This window comes from Armigeres subalbatus, unplaced genomic scaffold, assembly GCF_024139115.2.
Source record: "Armigeres subalbatus isolate Guangzhou_Male unplaced genomic scaffold, GZ_Asu_2 Contig377, whole genome shotgun sequence".
In the NCBI taxonomy this organism is placed as follows: domain Eukaryota; kingdom Metazoa; phylum Arthropoda; class Insecta; order Diptera; family Culicidae; genus Armigeres; species Armigeres subalbatus.
In genome coordinates, this window is record NW_026943127.1 from 4,749 (window position 1) to 28,689 (window position 23,941).

At 38.1% G+C, this 23,941-nt stretch overlaps 1 protein-coding gene across 10 annotated transcripts; it reads left to right on the plus strand.

The window, feature by feature from the left end:
- Positions 1-23,721, plus strand: LOC134204062 (ubiquitin thioesterase trabid-like). Of its 10 annotated transcripts, none has more exons than XM_062678886.1 (6): positions 1-259; positions 861-1,194; positions 2,777-4,213; positions 4,543-4,999; positions 5,057-5,202; positions 23,035-23,721. In XM_062678886.1, exons 2-6 carry the CDS (start codon positions 968-970, stop codon positions 23,051-23,053), a joined length of 2,286 nt encoding a protein of 761 aa, XP_062534870.1. In that variant the 5' UTR covers positions 1-259; positions 861-967; the 3' UTR covers positions 23,054-23,721. The 10 variants fall into 10 exon arrangements, with proteins under 10 accessions (XP_062534870.1, XP_062534872.1, XP_062534868.1 ...); XM_062678888.1 differs by having other exon boundaries at positions 864-1,194; XM_062678884.1 differs by having other exon boundaries at positions 1-251.
- The last annotated feature ends 220 nt before the right edge of the window (positions 23,722-23,941 follow it).

Here is a 23,941-nt window from a genome sequence, read left to right on the forward strand (position 1 = left end):
GTCTGACATCCGTACCGTGCGTCCCTGTCCATCTCATCTGCTGTCCAACATCTTCGGTCGCGAAGGAAATAAGAACACAGAAAACCATCAAAATGGTGATCATAATTTTGGCAAAAGTTTAGATTTGTGACTTTGATTCTTAGATATTTTGGAGCACATCCGTGCGTACGAAATCAATCGGCGATCGTGGAAATATTCGAGTGCTGGAAGTTGGTGGTACGGGTGGGCTAAAACAGTGCGTTGAAGATTCGGTAATGAGGTGAAAAAAAAGTCCTGGTGATTGCCTTGACTTCTGTCCGTGCGCAGAGGAGAGATCGGACGGAATATTGTCATTATTATTGTTGATAAGGATTAAGAGGAAATACCTATGTGTTAACCAGAAACTGTGCCAATAGGAACTGACTTATCGAATTATTCGTCAAGCTTTTTATTATCTGTAGAATATAAAAAGGCACTTTAGTAAAAGTGATTTGAGTTTATTGTTTTCTGCAATCATATAGCGTAAAATGTGAAAGTGTCCAAGTCAAATATAATGTCTGGTCAACCGATTGTTAAATAATTACTGATGTTTTTTTTTATATGAGCATCATAGAATCGCGCATTTGCCTTTGACTATACCTTTTTTCACAATTTACAAACATTCGATTGTGCGATGCTTTTCACTGGTTACGCTAGAAATGTGATATTTTCTGCAAATAGTGCCAAAATTCGCCACAACTAATGCACCCGTTGTTTGGGGAGAGAAAACAGTTATTTGTTGTCAATCTTGGCATTAAATTGTGTGCGAGAACACTTTGTTACTGAAAATAGATGTGTGCGGATGAGAAATAGATTTATCAATAAAACTATAATTTCTACAGTAGTGGGTGACGCACATCGAGCAACATTTGGTACACAGCATAAACGTTGGAGCTTGGAATAAAGCAAGTTTAGTTTCTACACGGTGGAGGAGGGGGAGGAGAAAGCTATGTCGGACAATTCGTCCTCTTCAAGCCACCAGAAGGAGCAGAAAAAAGATGAAGACAAAACGACGCGGGACGAATCACAACCCCAACCGGCAGTGCCCCAGGGCCAGAACCAACAGCAACCAACGAAATGGATTTGCGAGTATTGCACTTACGAAAACTTCCCTCTGTCGCTGAAGTGTACCATGTGTAAAGGGCAGAAACCGCTTTTGAATGAGGATATTTTTAGGTGAGTTTGTTTGTATGTATTTTAGTTCTGTGATTTGTCATAAGTAAGACCCTCCTTACTATAACAATTTTAATTGAAATAGTATATAAGTATATAAGTATATTTATTTGTTACGATAGCCTACCAGTTACAGGACTTTTACTTAGGTCAAGGAAGTTTGAATGGGAAATAAAATAACATTGGAACCTTGGAAGTTACTAAGTGGTAATTGAGTGCTATAGCTAATTGAACTTTGTTTTAGTAGTTATCTTTGAAAGCTTGAAATGTTTGTTGCTGTCTAGTAGCCAAAGGGAGATGATTCCAAGTAGAGGCTCCGCTAATGAGCACACTTTTTCCACTTGACGTCGTATGGTGCGGAATGATGAAAATTTTCGTTCGAATGTTCGTTCCTTTTTGAAGATGTTGATTTAGGTACGAAGGCAGCTCTTCCAGGTAACCGCGCCGAAGGAAACAACATACACGGAAGTTGTAGTTCTCCAGTAGATCTCTCCCCATGATAGTATGCCGTAATTCCGCTGTGGTGTCACGTTGACGAAGGCCGTATACGAAACGTACGGCCGATTTGAAGCTTCGAAGTAGTTGCTGCTTCAATCCCATTGTCAGTCCGGGATAGTATACAACATCACAGTAGGTGTATAGTGGAGTTATAACCGATCGAACTAGCTTCTTCCTTGTCGGTAACGATAGTACACTCTGGAATCTACGGAAAGTCCTCAGAGTACTGTATACTCGCTTCACGACCTCGTTGACTTGTGCAGACCAGTTTAAGCGCTTGTCCATCACAAGTTAATTAAATTATTTGTAATTGTTGTTGTTGTTTATTTAATCTTTACCGCCTTGGGCGGCCTTCGATTTACGATTACATATATTTGTAATTGTTGAACAATGCATGTTCTGGATTTGAAAGGGTCGAACAGCGATGCAAAATGTGTCAGCTTTAGAAGAGGTGAGCCAGCCCAGGGCTGCAAACCTATCTAATAAAGACATAAATAAAATAAAATTGCCAGCTTTGAACTTGAATAGTCAAAATGATAAAATAAATTAAAATTACAACTAAATTAGCTATAATCTGTGGTCTGGCTTTGGTCGGAAACTTCGGAACACCGTTAGGTCCCGATTTGAACGATGACTTGAGCCGTGAGGCTGCACTCGCGATACCGTCAGTGTTTGATTCGTAGACATTCAGCTACGCTGGATCGCTGGATCCATTGGAGGCGCTCGTCGACAAACACGCAAGGAAATTTAGTCGAGAAGAGGTTGTAATTGCAAATGTCTTGTTGAGTTGATGCCGTATGTCCATTGCAGACTGTGGACGATGGCATACCTATTTTTTACACTGCTGATACTAAAAATCAAGAGCTCCAAATGTATTACAGAAAGACTTGGCGAGCGTGGCGTCATATAGTTGATTCAGTGTTATCTGCTTGGATGTAAGCCAAATAAGTAATAGTATCAACATTAAATTTAATCGCAAATCAAGTGACAATAGAGTATAATAATTTATATGATGCTCAAACGCGCAACCGACCCATCTCAACCCGTAACCCATCTTGCCCCATCTGATAACATATTTTATTTGCAGATTAAGTCCTACGCAGCAGTTGAGTACAACGAAAAAGTCAACTTCAAACCTAGCCAGTGGACCATCCGGTCTGTCGCCCACGAGCGATGGTGACGGTTCCCTAAGGTGGGTTTGCAGCACTTGCACCTACTTTAATCTCTCTCACGCTCGACGTTGCCTGCAATGCAACAGCAAACGGGAAGACGAAGTATTGATTAAACATTCGAGCCAGAAGCCTTTATCCGAGAAAACTACGCCGTCGAAGGTGATATCGGAATACGATAGCCTTAGTGACCAGTTGAACGCTTTGAATATTTCTCGAAGTTCTGGGGAAGATGATTTACTGGACCTGTTCCACCCCGGCTCCGATAGAGGTCGAAAACGGCAGATCAACTCCCCCGTGAACAAAGGTTCTACTACTGCAGAGCGTACTGTCGATAGTTTGAAAGATAACGACTCGGGTGGTGGTAGCGGAGGAGCTAAACATCAGTCACCAGTATCGATTTCTCCAGTTAATACATGTCCTCGTTCTTCTGCCACTGCTGGCAAATGGTCATGCTCCGTTTGCACTTATGAAAATTGGCCCAAAGCATTGAAGTGCTCAATGTGTTTACATCCCCGGGAAACAAATAGTGGACGCAATAGTCTAGCATCTGCAAAACATTCTCCCGAACATGATGAGAACGTTGCCAGCAACATCGTGGTCAATAACAAACGAAATCAACAGTTGGCGCGTGACCAAGAACCAATGAACAATCTGGATGTATATCAACAGGAACGATATATGCGTCAGCTTAGGCGGCAGCCAGATTGGCAATGGTTGAATGCTTGCATCGGAATAGCAGAGAACAACGTTGGAGCCGTGGAAAGTTACTTGAGCTGTGGAGGAGACGCGGGTCGAGCTCTTACTCCTGCCGAAGTTACTCTCCTAAATCACAACAATATTGCTTTTGATGTCGGCCACACACTAATCCATCTTGCGATTCGATTTCATCGAGACGAAATGTTACCAATGCTTCTGGCTCAAATCTCCGGCTCAGGGCCAGGTATCAAAAGGGTACCATCGTACGTTGCCCCTGACTTGGCGAGCGATATCCGGCGGCACTTTGCCCACTCGTTGCGCATTCGAAAGGCTTCTTTCAGCTGCCAGTATGTAACCGAACATGCAACCTTCTCGCTGCCGGCAGATATTGAAGAGCTCCCATTGGCTCTGCAGGAGCAATTGTACGAAGAACTACTCGATCGGGATGCCCAGAAGCAGCTAGAAATGCCGCCACCGGCCCTGAACTGGTCGCTGGAGATAACGGAACGGTTAGGTTCCCGTTTGATGGTGCTGTGGAATCGGAGCGCCGGTGATTGCTTGCTCGACTCCGCTATGCAGGCGACATGGGGGGTATTCGATCGTGATAATACTTTAAGGAGAGCCCTAGCTGATAGTTTACACCAATGCGGGCATTTGTAAGTATTTATTCTGCATTATACCCTTATTTTATTCATGTTACGTCAATACAAATAAAGTGGACGAATTGAATGGAATAGTAAAATATTATATATGTCCAGAGAAATAAATTAGGGATTTAAAATTTGAGTCTATTTTTATATTTTTAGAGAAGAAGAATTGAATTATCTGAAGGTTTTTGTATACTATGAAAAGCATTTGAACATATATAGCTTTTAGGAATTAAAAATGCTTTAAATCTTTGTATTTGAACGATTTCATGTAAACTTAAAAAAATAGTTAGTGTGACCTGCAATTTTATCGTTTTGTTTTTCTTCCTTTTCCTCAGTTTTTTTCCTCGTTGGAAAGAAAATGAAATATTTCAAGCAGCCCTACTGCACTATACTTTAGCCGAAACCCAACTAGAAGAGGATTGGGGCACTTTGTTGTCGCTTGCTAGTCAGCCTGGGTCTTCACTGGAGCAGCTGCACATATTTGTTCTCGCACATATTCTGCGCCGGCCTATAATCGTTTATGGAGTAAAATACGTTAAAAGCTTCCGCGGCGAAGACATCGGGTATGCTCGGTTCGAGGGTGTTTACCTACCATTGTTGTGGGAGCAAAGCTTCTGCATAACTTCACCGATCGCGTTGGGATACACCCGAGGTCACTTTAGTGCGCTTGTACCAACGGAACCGTACTCGCGAATAGACGCAGCTCGCGACGATAGAGAAGATATCACCTTTTTACCCTTGATGGATTGCGAGATGAAGCTTCTGCCCATCCATTTCTTGAACAGTAGCGAGGTAATAGTAATTTTACTAATCAAATCGAGATGTATTCAACAGCTTCAGTCTTTCCAGATTGGTCGGGAAGAAGCTATCATGCGACAATGGTTGGATATTTGCGAAACTGAAGGGTTGTTAGTAGCACAGCAGAAACTGCATAAACGTCCACTATTAGTCGCTCAAATGCTAGAAGAATGGCTTAATCATTACAGGAGAATAGCGTAAGTTGTTTACCAGTTGTTACATGATTCTAGTTAAAACCAGACCATCAAAAATTAAAAATGCATTTCTTTCTTCATACTATATTTTTGCCCGGCATTATGAGTCGGGACTCGGGAGGTTAAGCTTAAAAATTCTGAAGAATGACGCGTTTGTGACCCATTTTGACATAATTGTTCAGCTGAGTTCAGCAACAAAAATATCCACAAGGTCAGATTTTCTTCTTCTTGAACGACTCTACATTTCTACTGGTGGAATTAGAGTACGCAATTTTCCAATCCTGTGTTTTAAGTATTAATAACATATTTTATATTTACAATGTTCTGAAAATCAGATGTGAATATGTACATTATATGGAAGATTATGATTTGAAAAAATGTATTGGAGGTGACTACCTTCATTCGTTGGGACTCGAACCCTTGACTCTCAGTATGCTAGACTGGTGTTTTTAACCAGGTATCAGAATGTCGGCTCCAGGGGCACGTTCACCTCAATTTGGGAGATTTGTGCCATTGCCTTCACAGCCTTTTTCATCACACACCTGACGGAAAAGGAAGTGAACGAAAGGGATAGAAATGTGGATGGGAGAAGAATGGGAAGTTTGGGAAAGGGACCCTTGAAGAGGGCATAAGTACGACGTATTAACGTACAAAAGCTCATAACTCCTTACCACAACGGGTTATGAACAACAGAATACTCTGGAGGTTCAAGTTTCTGAAGTCAGTTTCACTAAGTATTTATTTTATTTATTCTGACTAAGGCCGAAGTGGCCTGTGCGGTATATAAGAGTCTTCTCCATTCGGCTCGGTCCATGGCTACACGTCGCCAACCACGCAGTCTACGGAGGGTCCGCAAGTCATCTTCCACCTGATCGATCCACCGGGTGCCCGTCGGATCGTTGTCGAGAACCGTTGGTACGGTGGCGAACTCTATTCGATCGGAGCGTCTTGCGGAGTCCAAAGAACGTACGATTTCCAGCCACTATGCGTCTCCGAATTTCTCTGCTGGTACACAAATTCTTCTTCCACCTCGATTTCGTCACCACCGATGCAAACTCGAGGTGGGTGGCTCACATTGTCTTCTATTTAACTTTTTCCTATCATGTACTTTGTCTTCGACGTGTTAATGACTAGTCCGATCCGCTTGGCTTCCCTCTTGAGTCTGATGTAGGCTTCCTCCATCATCTCAAAGTTACGTGCCATAATATCTATGTCGTCGGCGAAGCCAAATAGCTGGACGGACTTATTGAAAATTGTACCACTCGTGTTAATCCCTGCTGTTCGTATTACCCCTTCTAAAGCGATGTTAAATAGCAGACACAAAAGACCATCACCTTGTCGTAACCCTCTGCGCGTTTCGAAGGGACTCGAGAATGCCTTTGAAACTCGAACTACGCACATCACCCGATCCATGGTCGCTTTGATCAACCGTGTCAGGAAATCCGTGTTCGTGCATTAGCTGCCATAGCTGGTCTCGATCGATTGTATCATATGCGGCTTTGAAGTCGATGAATAGATGATGTGGGCACAAAAGATATTTTAGTTACTAGATAAAGATTGTCGCTGTAGTCGCTGTCCGGAACATCTTTTGCTGGCGAGGATAGGGGAGCTAAATGTCAAAGAAGGAAAATCCATACGATTTGACAGCTTGGTACCCAACATGTTCCGGACAGCAGAACAAAGGGAACCGAAGCGACAATCTTTATCTAGTAACTAAAATATCTTTTGTGGGCACGTTGTATTCGCGACATTTCTGCAGTACTTGGCGAATGGCGAACACCTGGTCTGTGGTGGAGCGTTCGCCCATAAATCCCGCCTGGTACTGCCCCACGAACTCCCTTGCAATTGGTGTTAGTCGACGGCATAAAATTTGGGAGAGTACCTTGTACCTTAGCAATGTGATTGCGCGGTAGTTGCTACAATCCAGCTTATCGCCCTTTTTGTAGATGGGACACACGGCACCTTCCATCCACTCCTGCGGCAAAACTTCCTCCTCCCAAACCTTGGTAATGACCCAGTGCAGCGCTCTAGCGCCTCTTATTCAGTTCTATTTGATGCCCTGATGCTCTGGACAAAATTTCAGCCGAATCGGTCAACGTTTGGGCGGTGCTAAACTCGTTGGAAGTTTATATGCAAAAATGTATGCAGAAACATCCAAAAACAGTGAATTGCAGTTGGACGGCACAACTTATGATGAAGAACTATGATACTCATTCAGATCTTGAAGAATTTAATACAGAATGTTATGCATAAAACCGCGAGAAGATTAGAGTTTGCCCGGCTAAGTTATTAGCAATTCTCTGAAGTGGGGTTTGAGTAAATTTCGTTTCTTTTACCTTTGAAAAGAAATAAATTCACCCTCACAACACTCCAGTAAAATGCTAATATCTTTGCCTAATAAACTCTAATCTTCTCGCGGTTTTCAGCATATCATTCTGTATTTAATTATACAAGAACTGAATGAGTATCATGGTTCTTGATCGTAAATTGTGCTGTCCAACTGCAAATCACTGTTTTTGGATGTTTCTGCATACATTTTTCCATATAAACTTCCAACGAGTTTAGCACTGCCCAAACGTTGACCGATTTGGCTGAAATTTTGTCCAGAGCATCAGGGCATCAAATAGAATTGAATAAGAGGGCGGCCCATCAAAAAAATTGAAAAAGTGTTTTTTGAGCCACCCTAATGCACACACTCAGTTTTAATTTCTGCAGCTCGGCAAAAATCCGCACAGCCGTGCGCCAGCAAAATAAATAACTGATATTCCGGCAAAATAGCGTTTGTTAGCTGATTTTCGGCAAATTATTTGCTGATTATCAGCAATTTTGACAGAAATCTCGGCAAAAACATGTTTGCTGGGGCACGACTGTGCGATTCTCGATAAAAGTTCAACATTTTGCTGAGATCCCGGTAAAAAAAAGTGTAGGCATATCCAGATATTGTCATAAAGCCAGTGGTTAACAAATCAACATACGACATGTTCAAGCGAAGCATCATTTAATCATTTTCCATAATTATTAAAAATAATTAATAATTTTATTATTTTATTATTATTTTTTTTTATTATTAATTTTTCATAATGATAACGCATAATCGAGTTTCAGACATAGTAATTAATTTCCACTCCGGGTGGCTTAATACCCGGCATATAGGCAATTAACTTTGAATGTGCTTATTTACGAAATTATTTTTCTATTTAACAGAATAATATATACAATAGACGAATCCAAGTAAAAATAAGAAGAAGACACGACGGTGTTAACTTTGACAGGTCCTACAGTACACTGTGCCACCAAAGTACTCTTTAATGGGTGAAATTTCACCCATTATGAAGTTAAATAGTTCAACTCATTAAAAGAGTAAACTGCGTTTACTCATTAATGAGTACTGAACCTGTACGTCAAAAGAAAGTGTAATTTTTACACATTATCGATTTTAAAGGCTTCTTTAAAATGGGTGAAATGAACCCTTTTTCTTGCCCTTTTTGTCTTTTCCTACAGCGGGAAAAATTGGGATCCGTTTTTAAAATTATAAAAATAAAATAAATACATTCGATAAATACATTCTTTTTTATTTCAAATAAAGTAGTAGATAAGCAGAACAATTACAATTGCATTATGTCAATGATGGTTTCTTTCGGTAATGTGGAAACTTGATAGAGCATTCCTTCTTGCGATCCGCCGATTGATCGGGAAGCACAGCATACTCTTCGTCCATTTGAGCGATGCAGAGTGATTTCGTGCCGATTTTCGTTCAAAAACGGTAATCCGTCAGATCCAATTTTCCCGCTCCTTCGAGCGGAGTTCTGGTTTTGGCGAGGGTTTTGGTGATCATCAATGTGAGGATTACTGCGGGAAATTTACCGGCTTGAGTAGTTCTCCTACTGATGTTGTTTTTCCTGCTTCCCATCATGCTCCGCCGGTCCGACGATCAGAGGATCGCGCTTGTTCGGTTCCAGAATCATTACCATAGGATCTGGAAAACAAGGAAAATAGTAAATTTCATTATTCTGGTGAAACATTATTGCACAAAAACTTGGCACTGATGATAATATTTACTTACCAGCAATTGGAGCAGTTTCCGCAAAACAAATCCAGCACTTGAAATTGATAGCACAACCGATTTTGTCAAATACGAGAAGTGCTTTTTCACTCATTAAAGGATAATCGCTTTGTTTATTCAAATGAGGATAAAATACCCATTATTAGAAAATTTGAAATACCCATTATTGTGACAGTTTCATATATCATAAAAAAGAGTGCATTTTTTCCTCATTAATGGGTAATGCGAGGTTTACAGTGTACAACATAGGGAGATAATTTTAAAATGCTTATAATAAATTCTAGACAAAATGTAATGAAGTATGATACGTTAAAAGTTCTGAACTGTATGATAGATACAAATATTCAAAAAATTGAGATAAGCTACCGAATATGTAATTCAGAACTTTTTCTGATGGCACAAATCTCCCAAATTGAGGGGAACGTGCCTCCTGAGCAGACGTTCTGATACATTAATCAGATTTTAATTACAATTTGTCTAGAATTTATTATATGCATTTTTAAATTATTTCCCTATGCTGTACTGTAGGATCTGTCAAAGTTAACACCGTCTGTCTTCTTCTTATTTTTACTTGGCTTTGTCTATGGTTTTTATTGATGAAAGAATAAATGGATTGAATCTTGATTTCTATCTAGAACCTAAGTACGCAGACACAGCTTCCAAATAATCTTTCAGTGGCATTGAACCTAAACTCACAGACAAACAGACGTAACACTTCTTATTTCAACATCGTTCACGTGTTCAACGGTTGATTTGAAATACATCTGTGCTACGCGATTGTGCAAATAGAGGCGCTAGTGTTCAATCACTTTGACATTCGGTTAGTGTATATGCTGCTGAATGTTTTCTGCACTGAGGAAAATGGACGTATGATTTTCAATCAAACGCCTTATGAAAATTTGCCTCAAGGAACCGGTATGAATCACGGATACAAATTTCATCCATTTGCTTCAAAAATATACATGTTTATTTCCAAAATGGTAATATGTTTGAATCAAACATATTTATTTTTAAAACCAAATTAAATCCCTGTTTGTTTTATGGAACGTACATACGGTCAAGCAGTTTGACCAACATTGACTCCACCTCTCGTTTATTCAAACATCCATCAAGTTTTACCAACAGCGGCACGAACAATCAATTTATTCGACCAACAATATCACACACGAACGACCGAAGCGCCAACTTGAGCACCAACCATCAAAAAATATATGGGGGTTTGTGCAACTTCACTACAAATGCTCAAACATGTTCGGCGAACCTTGACTCCACCCCCGACAACTCAAACCAAAATCAAACCGTTTTAATTTTTTCCAACTGAGCCGCCAACTGTCAAATGGTTGTTCGAACAACTTCACACACGTTCAAACAAAGCAGCAACCGAAGCGTTTTCTTGGGGGCGGAGTCAATGTTCGTCAAACTGCTTGACTGGTGTGTACGTAGCATTATACATTCACTAGTTGGTAGCCCCTCGCTCGCTCTTGCAAAAGTAAACAAAAACAAAAGTTCGGATCGGATCAGATCGGAAGCCAGCTGAGGAGCAGGAGGAATGCTACGTTTAGACAAGGCAAGTGAATTGAGCAAGTCGCTTGAATCGGACGCGAACTGAACGTGTAAACACCTTAATTCAATTCACTTGAACGAAAAGAAAGTTGAACATGTTCAACTTTTGGCAAGTCAATTGAATTCAACTGAGTTGTTCAATTCACTTGCCCTGTCAAAACGTAGCAGAAGAGTGAAATCATATGTTTTCTTGCTTCCAATTTGATGATAAGTATGTTTTTCAGGTACAGAAAGGTAAGTAAATGAAATATGGATGTTTGGAATTGTGAAATCTGGCAGTCAAATGCTACCAGAATATGAAAATTGGTAGAATAGATAAGAAAATATTATGAGCGGTCGAACCAAAACGATAATATCCATGTTTGCTTCAAACATTTAGCTGGTTGAAACAACTTGAAACGCACATTTGATTCAACAAAACTTTTTGTTCGGTTCAAATGCAACAATATGTTTGATCCAAACATATTTATTTTTGATGCCAGAACAAACTGAATTTATGTTTGGATTTACCTAGAATATGTTTGTTTTTAATGTAGTTTTTTCTGCGTGATTTCAATATGCTGCCTTATGAATGATGATTTTCATTTGAAAAAAAGTGAAGTGCGGCAGACTGGGTTCGAACCATGGACGTCGGGGTCGGGAGGCCGGTACGTAGACCACACGCCCATCGATGCTTGATTACTCGGGCAGGTAACTGCGTATAAGAAGCACTGTTAGTGGAATAATCAGTCGAAGATTCATAAGGCGCCAGTTATGAATTTCGATAGTCCAGTTCGCTGAGTGTGTGTTGATGACGATGATGATGATGATTGGTATAAATGTATGCGTTAGGAGCAAACGTCAAATGGGAAATAATAATGGTCGACTCGCGATTCCGATAACAGATGGCAGTAGTATTTTCTGAAAAGCGAATGACGATAATTTTTCGAACAGTTTGTATGAAGAGTTACGTCTGTTTGTCTGTGCTAAACTGTTCACAATTTTACTGATTTTCTCGTCATTCATTTCGCTGTGTGTCTTCCTTTTCTTTCTGGTATTTCCTGAAAGGTATCCGAGTATTTGCCCTAAAACGTGTTTTTCTTCCAATTTGAATTCTTCAATCATTTTAAGCACTCCTGCTTGAGATCCGATAACCGAGTTCCATTGACTATGTCAGCTCTCGATTTGATTTGTGGTTCGTGGATTTTTTTTGTATAATATTATCGTACACTGACCATAGACTGGTGGATACAGTGGATCGTTTGTTGTAACACGATTCTGTTTGGTAGTCCGTGGTACTCTTCCGTGAACATAATTTTCCTCAAAATATGAAAAAAAAAAAAAAAATCTGTCAGAAGATATGGTGCTGATGTTTTTAGTATATCGAAGGCTTCTGGAATTTTTGATGGGGGCAAAAATGCCAGAGCTTGTTTTTTTTTAAATACACTGGATTTTGTTTTTACACGATTTACATTTTCTCAATTTTGCACTCATCCTAAATGTTTAACGAATATTAATTATCATGTGATTTTTCTTTGATTTATTCTGGATTTTTTGAAACATGTTGCGAAGAGTTTGGTGGCAAATTGAAGTCACACGATCAAAAACACGAGCGAAAAAAAATCGTGTAAAAACAAAATCCTGTGTATTCGAATGACTTGACGTCGCTGTTCATGACTTGTGTCAACCCCAACTGTTGAACGTGTTTCCACATGTTCTGGCTCAAATGGAAGAAACATGTGTTGTGTTTGGAATCTTTAAATTCATTTTTGCTGGCATTGATCATGGCCCTCTCTTAGTCTGACAAAATAACATCAGGCTTCAGCTGTACTTCCAAGTCGATATCTATTAACGACTGAAACACTTTACAATAGATCTCCTCCCGTTTGGATGTCATTAGGACGTATACTAAAGGGAACGTGTGTTGATGACTTGGAGGGCAGCTCCCATGGATCGTAAACAACTGCCTGAATTAAAGTGATACGCTGCTGAATGTTCCGTCCATAACCCAGTACTTAGAATTTGATAAGCGTTGTATATTTTTATTTGTACCAAACATTATGATTCTATTGTCACCTTCATGGATGTCGGCATATAAAAACTTGTTGCCATCAATAGTAGTGGTCCTTAAACGGGCCGGAACCGTGAAATCCACCAGCGAAGCTGGTTCTACTATGTTTCAGGGTGTCGACTACCTGGAAAAACCTGGAAAGTCAGGGAAAGTCAGGGAATTTCATTTTGGACCTGGAATGTCAGGGAAAGTCAGGGAATTTTAATTGAGGTCAGGGGAAAAAATCACAAAACCCAATATTGAAAATTTATAGTGATTTTTTATTAATTCGAACAATATACTAAACATACTTATGACAATGAAAGTCTGAACCAATTTTAATCCATTGAAAAAGGACCAATCAAGGTACTAAAACGTCGGATCAGAACTAATATAACGTTTTAGCTGTTCATCAGACTTCATAGCCGATAAACAATACTTCGAGGCAGTTACAGTCGACAACCACTTCCACTATCAAGCTATAAAGCTTATTTTTTGTGTGGCCGTTGGCAGTCGCTAGACTAAAAGTCTACTCCGAACCCTTTTCATGTTCTCCATGGTAATAGAGTTTGTTTCTATTAATCTCTAAGCAATAACAGTCACGTCCCAAAGCCACGTTGCTCAAATGGTCACTGTTGAGACCTGATCCATATTGTCCCCTTTAATATTTTAGATTATTTAGATGGTGTGGTTTTGTGTCGGAGTTGATTTGATTTTTTTGCAGTTTCCTTATTAGTAGCGTTTGAGTCATGTTCCCATCAACCAAGAAGTTCTGGAAGTTTGTTCAAATACTTAATCATCAATCGCGAGAGCAATTCCTTATCAAACTATGTTGTTGTATTTATGATATATGAAAAATTCATTAAATGCGATCTATCTTGATAAATTCAAATTGCTGATTAGTAACCAACTCTAATGAAAAATCTAATAGGGTGGGTGTACCAATTGTCGCCATACATAAGAGCAACTATTTTTTAAAAAATAAGTAAAAGGCATGTGGGTGAACTTTATATATCAAGCGAAAGGTTTTACTCCCTGCTCCTTAGAACAGCTGTGAAAACCACAATAAAATTTGTTATAATCATCAAAATTGATTAGTCCATAATGGGAACGCATGCACCAGTTGTGGCACTATTCTTAATTTTGGTTCCTTATTTGGCAAATCCCATTGTTTTCTTATGGGACTGGCCAAATAGGGACCACTAGTGCGACAACTGGTGCAAAGGACGTCAAAAATTAAGCAAAATCAATTTTTACAATTATGCTTTGCTTGTTTTGGAGAAGGTCAAAGGTTTTATCGTATCATATGAATATGCTTTATCGATCTGAACTTGGTTTGCGGTGATTTGATTGGCCATTTGGCATATAAAGCACTAGTGCGACAACTGGTGCTATAGCCACAACTGGTACATCTAGCCTATATCACATTACCTGTTGAAGAAAATGTAACGCTCAAATATATCTAGTGAAAGCAGTCGAAACTGAATCAAATGGCTGAAATAGGGCATAGTTCAGAACCGTTCAACAAACAATCACCAAACATGTTCATCCTACAACCAACAACTAGATATTTGGAAGTTTTTTTTTCTTTGTCTGTCATAGAGTATTTGGAAGCTTGTTAAAAGAAAACGCCGAATAGTATCTTTGTAGACCTGCGACGGTACTCGACAGTATCGGCATCATCTTCAAACAAGATTCTGTAGGTAACGTTTTAAAAACATTTCGTGAACTTCCATTTGATGACTTATAAAGTCATTAGTCGATCCTTGCGTCCTTAGGTGGACAAATTAATAGTCATGTAGAGAGAATGATAACGGATAAAAGCAACATATGGTCTACCTCATGAACGTAGGTGGCGATGTTCTCAATTAAACGTTACTCGATACTCCAAAATCATGCTCGGACGCAAATGGAAGATAAAGTTGTTGTCAATAATAATGTTTCATTTTCATATTCGCAGCTTTTGATGTTTATTAAACAACTTTATCAGGAAGTATTCTGGTTGATCTTTGAGAATTTTCTCCAGAATTTAATTCAGAATTCTCACTGAAACATAAAAAAAATCTCAAAGGATTTAAACAAGCTGTCTCGATAGTTTTTATCCTGAAGCGATGAATTATTATATGAATCCTCGATGGATGTTCAGTAGATTTTTTCAAAAACTTGGTAGATTATATGGTGTTTACTTAAATTTGAATTGAATGTCTTCGTGAAGGGATTCATATAGAAAATATGCCAAGGAGTCTTTAAACATTTTTTCACGAGTTCTTAAAAAAACTTAAAAAAAAAATCAATAAAATAAATGGAGTACGTGTAGCTCCCCTTAGCATTTAAGACTAGTTAGGCCACTACTCCATAAACACGACCTAATATTCTATGCATATTTTGGATGGGACCATTGCTTTACGACCTGAGTGTATTCAGATCAAAATATTGAAAGTATTTCAGTGGTTAGAATATTTTGCTGTGCTTACTGTAAGTGCTGCATAGATTTATGTGAGCTTGTGGGTATTGGTCTGTAACTTCTTTTAGAAGTCCAAAAACTCCACAGAGTGTGAATAAGAATTCTATACTTGAGAGTGGAGGTTTCTCGGCGTTCATGGAAATACCTAATCCGTAAAAATTTTAACGGCATTAGAAGGATATCTAGAAACTTCCACGACTGTTTGGAAAGAATTCATAAGTTGTGTCAAAAGATTTCACACAAATTTCCTGAATAATAAGGAAAACTTCAACGATTTGAAGTAGTCCGTCAATAGTCTTAGAGGTCTATTGCGACTCAGGGAGTCCGTGAGAATTCCCAATGGTGGATGAAGACACCAGAAAAATTATAACTTTAATTGGAGCCAATTTTAGAAAGATGTGGATTATGAAAATCTTTCAGGAGCTCTGCGCATTTACTTGAAACTTTGTGAACGACCAGAACTACCTATGATATTCTAAAAATCCTTAAAGTTCTGTTTCTAGAAGTTATTAGGCTTCCAGTGGCTCAGGAACTCATATGGATTTCAAGGATTCATTCATGAAGAGATTTTCATACGCTTCTAGGAATTGAAAAAAAAACATTTCTCATACCTGGAATTCTTAGAGGAATGGTCTGGAAAGTCAGGGAAAGTCAGGGAATTTAATTCTTAAATTTGAGTCGACACCCTGTGTTTGCAGTGGTATTTTTAAAACGCACGCGTTCCAAAATTTTTCGTTGTGCGTTAAGGGTCACTCTCTGCTGAACTTCTTTTGGGAAACTGGACGGATTAATTTTATTGGTTTGCTTGAATCCTCTGCTGCACGACGCTTGGTTGCATTTCGATACCTGATCTCCACAACGTGTATGGGATCATATTCATGATTGTGATCGGATAACGAAATAATTTGATGTCCGTTGTCGCGTTTTTTGGTAACGGCTCGTGAGGGACATCTTTTTCCGGTGTGGTGACGTGAATGACTTCTTACCTTACACTCCCAATAGTGAATATCATCAACCTATAGTTAGAATTTGAAAAATACATTTTTGAAAAAAAATCGGGTTTATTTTGTGATAACTTACGGGTTTCCGATTGCGATAAAACACTAATCCTTTGTGTAACAGCAGATCATTGTTACGGCAAGTTTTTAACCTTTTGTCTGTGCTCTGGGGTCAATATGACCCCAGGCCATTTTGAGTGGCTGCCATTTTTTCAGTTTTCAACCGATTCTCCTAATTTTTGGTAGTTTGGTAAAACTCGCTGAGATCTATCTCCTAGGTGCAAATTCGCTTGAAAAATCTTGAAAATGTTCGCTATAGTGTACTTTTTTCAAAAAACTTACGTTGTCTGTGCTCTGGGGTCAAATTGACCCCAAATTGAAATTGCTATAACTTTTTTAATTTTTGGCCAATTTTGGATTTCTTGGGCTGTTTCAAAAGATAATTTAATCATCTTTCAGGTCGTTACCAAAGATTGACTATAGGTGGGCGGGTACATCGCGGGGAGGGGTTTTCGTAAAAAAGGGTACAAAAACAGTGATTTTTCATGCTTATTTTACTTATATCTGAAAATCCTACCCATTTTGAACTGCTCCTTTTCAAAAAGGTTATGCAGGAAGGCGTGTCCTTTGACATGAGGCATTGATTAGTTTAGAGCTTGGTCGCTAGGTGGCGGTATATTTGAATTCGTTATTTTAGACTACTCAAGTAATTCCGATATATGGAATTCTCCTCAGTGTAAATATTCTTATCGCACAAATTTGAAATTTGTAAAGATGACGTCTTTAACAAATTTCGTCTGGTGGGAATGGACTGCCATGTGACGGAATAAATAATTAGGAAATTTACAAATAGGCGGCGCTAGTGTACTTGCAATATTCTTGCATATTTGAAATATTGCTTTAGCTTGAGATCCCTCATACCTACAACCAAGTTGTATTCGGCAACGTTGTTCAGGATGTCCAGGACTACAAAGCGGTGCTCAATTTAATGAGCACTTCTTCCAAGATGCGGCGCTAATGAGCTGTTATATTTTAGTATATTGTTGCATGTGAGATCTGATATATTTTTGTTTGTAGCATTTTTGGCAACCATGAATGTTGTGGTAGAGTTCATCAAATGTTTTCTTTGCATTCAACCTGCTCCAGCGATGCTGCAAATAATAGAACACTCTAACTTTCACCTACTCAGTGACTGAGTAAAATTGTATTGCCATCTCTTTTCTTCCCACGGATATTTTACTCAGTTTTCGTCAAAAGCAGGATTACTCATAGTTTTGAGTTGTCCTGCTTTTGACGGAAATTGAGTAAAATTTCCGTGGGATAGTAAGAGAGAGCAATACAATTTTACTCAGTCACTGAGTAGGTGAAAGTTAGCGTGAATGTGTTCACAGAATATGTTTTAGGTCATTCAAGAAAACCCTGGAACTAAGGCCTTTGGGTCTACATGCGTAACCAAAGATCAGTCAGTTTGCCGCCTATTTGTAAAATTCCCAATTATTACTTCCATCACTAGACAGTCCATTCCCACTAGACGACTTTTGATCAAGACGCCATTTTAACAAATTTTAAATTTGTACGATAAGAATATTTACACTGAGGAGAATTCTATATATCGGAATATCTTGAGTAGTCCAAAATAATGAATTCAAATATACCACCACCTGGCGGCCAAGTTCTAAACTTATCAACGCCTCATGCCGAAGCACACGCCTTCCTGCATAACCTTTTCAAAAAAGGTGCAGTTCAAAATGGGTAGAATTTTCGGATATAAGTAAAACAAGCATGAAAAATCACTGTTTTTGTACCCTTGTTCACTAAAACCCCTCTCCGCGATGTACCCACCCACCAATAATCAATATTTGGTTATGATTTGAAAGATGATTAAATTATCTTTCGAAACAGCCCCAAAAATTCAAAATCGGCCTAACAATAAAAAAGTTATAGCAATTTCAATTTGGGGTCAATTTGACCCCAGAGCACAGACAACGTAAGTTTTTTTGAGCACAGACAGAAGGTTAAAATTTCCGGATGAACCACTGTCAATTCTTCTTCTTCAAAACTTAAAAAATCTTCGTCGTCAGACATCCTTCTGGATAGAATCACTCGAAATTCTGTTTGGTTCAAATGTAGCTACAGTAATATCGATATTCAATAAAATGCCCGAGCTTATATAATTTCAGTTGATAAAAGACACAATGCTCCATTGTATTAGAATGAAAAAAGCAAAGGAATAGCTATTGTGAATGTGACCTTGAATCGAGCAAATGAAAGTGTGAACAGAACAGATGTCACAGCTTCAATCACACCTTACAATTGTTTTTGTGCTTTGGAGGTTTGCAATGCTACAAATTTCACTGTAATGCTCATATAATCAAGGTTATTGCAAGGTCATCAAATTTGAAAATTAGAACATCTTTATCAACGGTAGTTATAGAACCAACAGAAAAGAAAACGAATAAGGCGGTAATGATGCCTTCATTTTTAAGAAGAATAAGCGAAAGTATTGTTTGAAAATAATTGAAAACTGAGCAGGGTTGTGCTGAATCATTCTCACACGATAATGATTGGAGTTATCGTTTGATTACTGCTCAGGTGTGAGAAGTAGGCGAGTTGTCCTCGGCGATAACTTTTCAAATTTTGGAATCAATTGATAATAAACTCAAAATTATCAATTAAATGTAAACCTTTCCAATACAAATTTAATGTCAACAATGAAGGTCAATCTGATGCTTGGCATTGTGTTTTATTGTTATGTAGAGAAATAAGTTCAGAAAGTAAGGGTAAGTGCTTAAATCGAGATACAATTGTCGAACGATTCTGACTCGCTAGCGAGTTTTTATCAATTGATAATTTGGATTTGTGATCGCATGAGAGTGATGCTCATCCTCGATTATTTGAAAAGTTTGATTTTTCCCATGCCTGAAACTGAGCTACAAAAAACAAATATTCTAACCATTTGGGATATTCCCCGATAATTTATGTTTTATATATCATGTTGAAATATATTTGTCACATTAATAAACCTTTGACAGGATGTCAATCATATTGTATATTTGCTAATTGATATTTTGTTCATTTGTCTGTTTTCTATGTTATTTTATTCAATTATGTCAAACGTCCATTATGCCAAAATATGTTATGCCAAACGGCGTACCTTCGTTATTTATGTGTACCCTAAAGCGAAATACATGCTCTAGCCTTTAAACTATCAAGTTTAGAGTGTATGACAAAATATTTGCATGTAAATATGATTGGCAAATAGCAAAAAAAAACTATCTGATCCCGCTTATCAAGTCTTACGCAAAGCTAGCAATTGAACCGTTTGTTTGAGAAACTGCATATGAAACATTTTTGGCCAAAATAAGATTTTTATATATGTATTCTGAATCCTCGTTCAAAAATACGTATTCTGGCAAAAAAAACGAAAAAAAAAATTTGTTCAGGAATGTGTGAGATTCTTTTCGTTTGTTTAAGAAACTACATATGTCCACGTACTTTGAAGAGCAATTGTGGAGTACTGCTTACATTTTTGCACTGAAAGTGCCCCAAAGGGGAGTCCCGTAGCGTAGTTGGCTACATGTTCGCCTTTCAAGCGAATGGTCATGGGTTCGATTCCCAGCCCCTCCTCCAAAACCCTCGTCAGTCGCCGGATGCGCAGCCTTTGCGGTGGCGTATTGGGGTGCACGCCTCACCGTCACGGCTGCCTGATGACGACTTACAACTTGTTTTTCTCGGATGCATTCCTCCAACGTTACCCGGATAAATGAATCATTTGTTTGAGAAACTGCATAAGTCCATTTTACACAATTTCGCGAAAACAACAAAAAACTGTTTTTGAACAAATTTGCACCGAATCTTTCGATTTCTTCGATACAGATCAATAGTTTTTGGCTGAGACGAGACCTGCAAAGAGGAAAAAATGTAACTTCAGCTGCTGCCAGTCAACTGCTGTCACGAACTGTCAGGTGCAACCAGCAGCTTTTTGAGTGAAAGTATTGGTATCCCAAATAAAATATTCCACATCATTTTTGTTTTACCAAGACTTTTTTACTTTAACGAGTATTCCAAACCTTCCGTTTAGCTTGTTAATAATCAGTAATAAACCTGTGTTTTGTTCCCGGTATAAAAATCCTTATGAAAATGAATTTACTATTTCGTGTATTGGATACACTTTTATTGTGCTCAGAAGGGTCCACCTGGGGCTTAGGTGAAACAGTCAAGTAAACAGTTGAAACTCGATGGTCAACTGTGATGAAAAGAAGAACAAGTGTCAAAACAAGAGAAAAGAAGCAGCGTCTTTGCAGGTCTCGTCTCAGGTTTTTGGCAAAACTCAACACCCTGGTGCACTTTCAGTGCAAAACATGTAAACAGTACTCCACAATTGCTCTTCAAAGTACGTGGACATATGTAGTTTCTCAAACAAACGAAAAAAATTCCATACATTCCTGAACAAAAATTTTTTTTCGTATTTTTTGCCACAAAACGTATTTTTGGACGAGGATTCAGAATATATAAAAATCTCATTTTGGCCAAAAATGTTACATATGCAGTTTCTCAAACAAACGGTTCAAATGGCAACCGGACAATGCAACGATCATTGGATACACGACAAAACGAACACAATGGACTCACGACGAGATGGACCAGCAACGACAACAACAATGAATAATGGAAAAATCTAAAAATAGATTCGGTGTGGATTCTGCCTGCAGAATACCACAGTAGATCTCGGCACAGTAGCGGTTAAGTAACACAGAGTGCCTGTCAAATAAATAAAGGAATAAAAAAAAGTGCCCCAGGGTGTTGAGTTTTGCCAGTCGAAGAAATCGAAAGATTCGGTGCAAATTTGTTCAAAAACAGTTTTTTGTTGTTTTCTCGAAATAGCGTAAAATGGTCTATTGCAGTTTCTCAAACAAATGATTCAGTTGTAATTAGGATCTAGGATCAATTTTCGGTTTATCGCCAAGTTTATTGATTCCCCTTTCACACCCGCTTCGAATTCGTGACTCATTACAGTCGACGAACCGTATTTCTGAACATTATTTGAATGACCTATGTACAGTTTTGTTTTGTTTATTGTTACATTGGACGTTTTGCATGTCCTGTGAATCAAACGTCCAATGTAACAATCAAATTTACTTTGGTCGATTTGATACATTGGTCATTTTGTTGTTTTCGAATTTTTCTGACCTTATGTATAATATTAGGGTAAGTGTTCATGTAGCGTGTAGATTGGTATAAACGCTATTTGCAACATAGGACTCGATTTTTCTGAAATTGTTAATTAGATCCTATTGAAAAGTTAAGCGATAATTCTTGACTTTTTGTTTGGTAACCTTCCTTTCCCAAATATATATGTATTTTGCCCGAATTTGAATCTTTATTTAAATTGTTATATCAAGATTAACCTTCATGTTCGGGTTATATTAACTTGAAATTGACACAGCAATATCTCAGGTAATTCTCAACATGTTTATATACCTAAAATGATCGTCAGCTCATTAATTTCTTGAAACTGGCGTCAGATTAATAATCGGCCACACCTACACTCTGTAATCGAAGGTGGATGTATCGACAATTGACCCCTTTTATATGGACGGAAATTGCACAATAAAACCGCGTAACTGCGATTTGATTACTTTTTTTCTGGAAAATGTGCCAAAACTATTTTACATATGAAGAAAAACGTTATGCAGCCAATAGTCCTTCAGATGTTCCATGTTCTCTAAATCATTCTTAAATCCAGATTTTTTGTTAATAACGCACGGTACAAAATCAATAACAACCTATTATATCGATACAATACAGGCAAAAGATATTTTAGCTACAAGATAAAGATTCCCAGTCAACACAAGATCGTATATGATGTCACATAAGATGCTAAAGTGGAGGCCATATAGGTACTTCCCCAAACAATATGTACGTATATCGCCTCCACTTTAGCATCTTATGTTGCATCATATACGATTTTGTGTTGACTGGGTTGTCGCTTCGGTTCCCTTTGTTGTGCTGTCCGAAACATATCGAACTGTCAAGTCGCATGTATTTTTCCTTCATTGACATTGGCAAACAAATGGGATTTCTTTCCTTAACGCGATATTCTTATTCCTTCCGCTTATTCTTAACCTAAGACCAATTCATCTACCAGGTCAGCTAGGCCTATTAGAAAATCGATAGCAAACCCACCCATCAAGCCATTAGAGGCCTTGTGTATGATTTACGATTTATATTTGTCTAAACCAAATGTTGTACGCATAGTCTCTGATGATCTGTATGGTCATGATGAGTTGATGTCAATTCTACCGAGTTTAGTTGACCTGGTAGAACCATTAGTTCAAAGTCCAGAACGATGTGTAGGGCTTAGTTCATCGTATTTGATCATGTCTAAATCAAAAATCATACTCATTGCCCCGAAGGTCAAGTTTATCCGGTCATCTATCAGACTGATTAGAAATCTACATGGATATCAGGCTGACTCGACAAATATTTGTCATTATGACAAACAGTGTACTGATAGCTTTAAACAACCATATGGTGTCTAGATGCCACCCAACACAGAAATAAATCAGTTAGTCTGAAAAGATTTAAACAATATTTTTCAAAATATGACATAAAAACTGACAAATTCTGCAATATTGTGTGAATGGTAGTCTGGTTCTAGCGATAATATTTCTACTGCTTTTTTTATATTAGCTTTTTAACCACATTTTATTTTCAGTATCTCAAGGCTTTTTTAATTACCGAAGGCTTGCTGGGAGATTTTACTGATGAATCTTTTTAACCGTAGAGCAGAGAAACGATACGACAAATTCTTCGTAAGTAATCAAATCACAGCTAGCAAAATCCGAAAACCGGGCGCAAAAATTAGCACAGTTTCTTCACACTAGCATCGAAAGTCAATTAATGTAATGTTACAAAAAGAAAAAAAAACTCTACAGCAAAAATCAAAAACCGTATCACAGATCGATTACACATTCGCAGTCTGCACAAATGCTATATCCTTGTAATTAATGCGATGTCGCCACGAAAACGATACTGAATAGTCCCCCAAAGTCTCCCAGTTGCTATAGAAACCAATATCCTGAACCTCCACAGTTTCCCACCAAACCTATAAGGCAGTGAGGCACACAGTAGTTGTTTGCGAGATAGACATTAATAAGCGATGCACTAAGTACTTTACAATTTGAAAAATTGCTAAAATACCAAGCCAACTAATCAAGATAGATCCAATCTATTAACTCGAACAATACAGCTCTGTTATGTTTGTTAAGTTTTATGAATATTGAAGTTATTTTCGGGATTCTACTTAGGTGTGTACATATTTTCATTTATTCGAATTTTTAGTGAGTTATATATACTTAAATAACGCAAATAAATTATTTTCAAAACTCAGCGATAAATAGTACCAATTTGTTGTTATTCAATTTAAATTTCTACTTTCCGAAAACCATTTTTATATATTCCAGGGATGTTCCAAAATTAGGTTTGAATTTGCGATTTCGATTTTCGATAAGAACCAATAGTTAACGCATCTGTTCGTAATAAAATTATTTCCTCAACTGAACCAATATACAGAGTCATCAAAATCTTCTGGTAACCCAAAAATAATAATGGACTGTATTTTT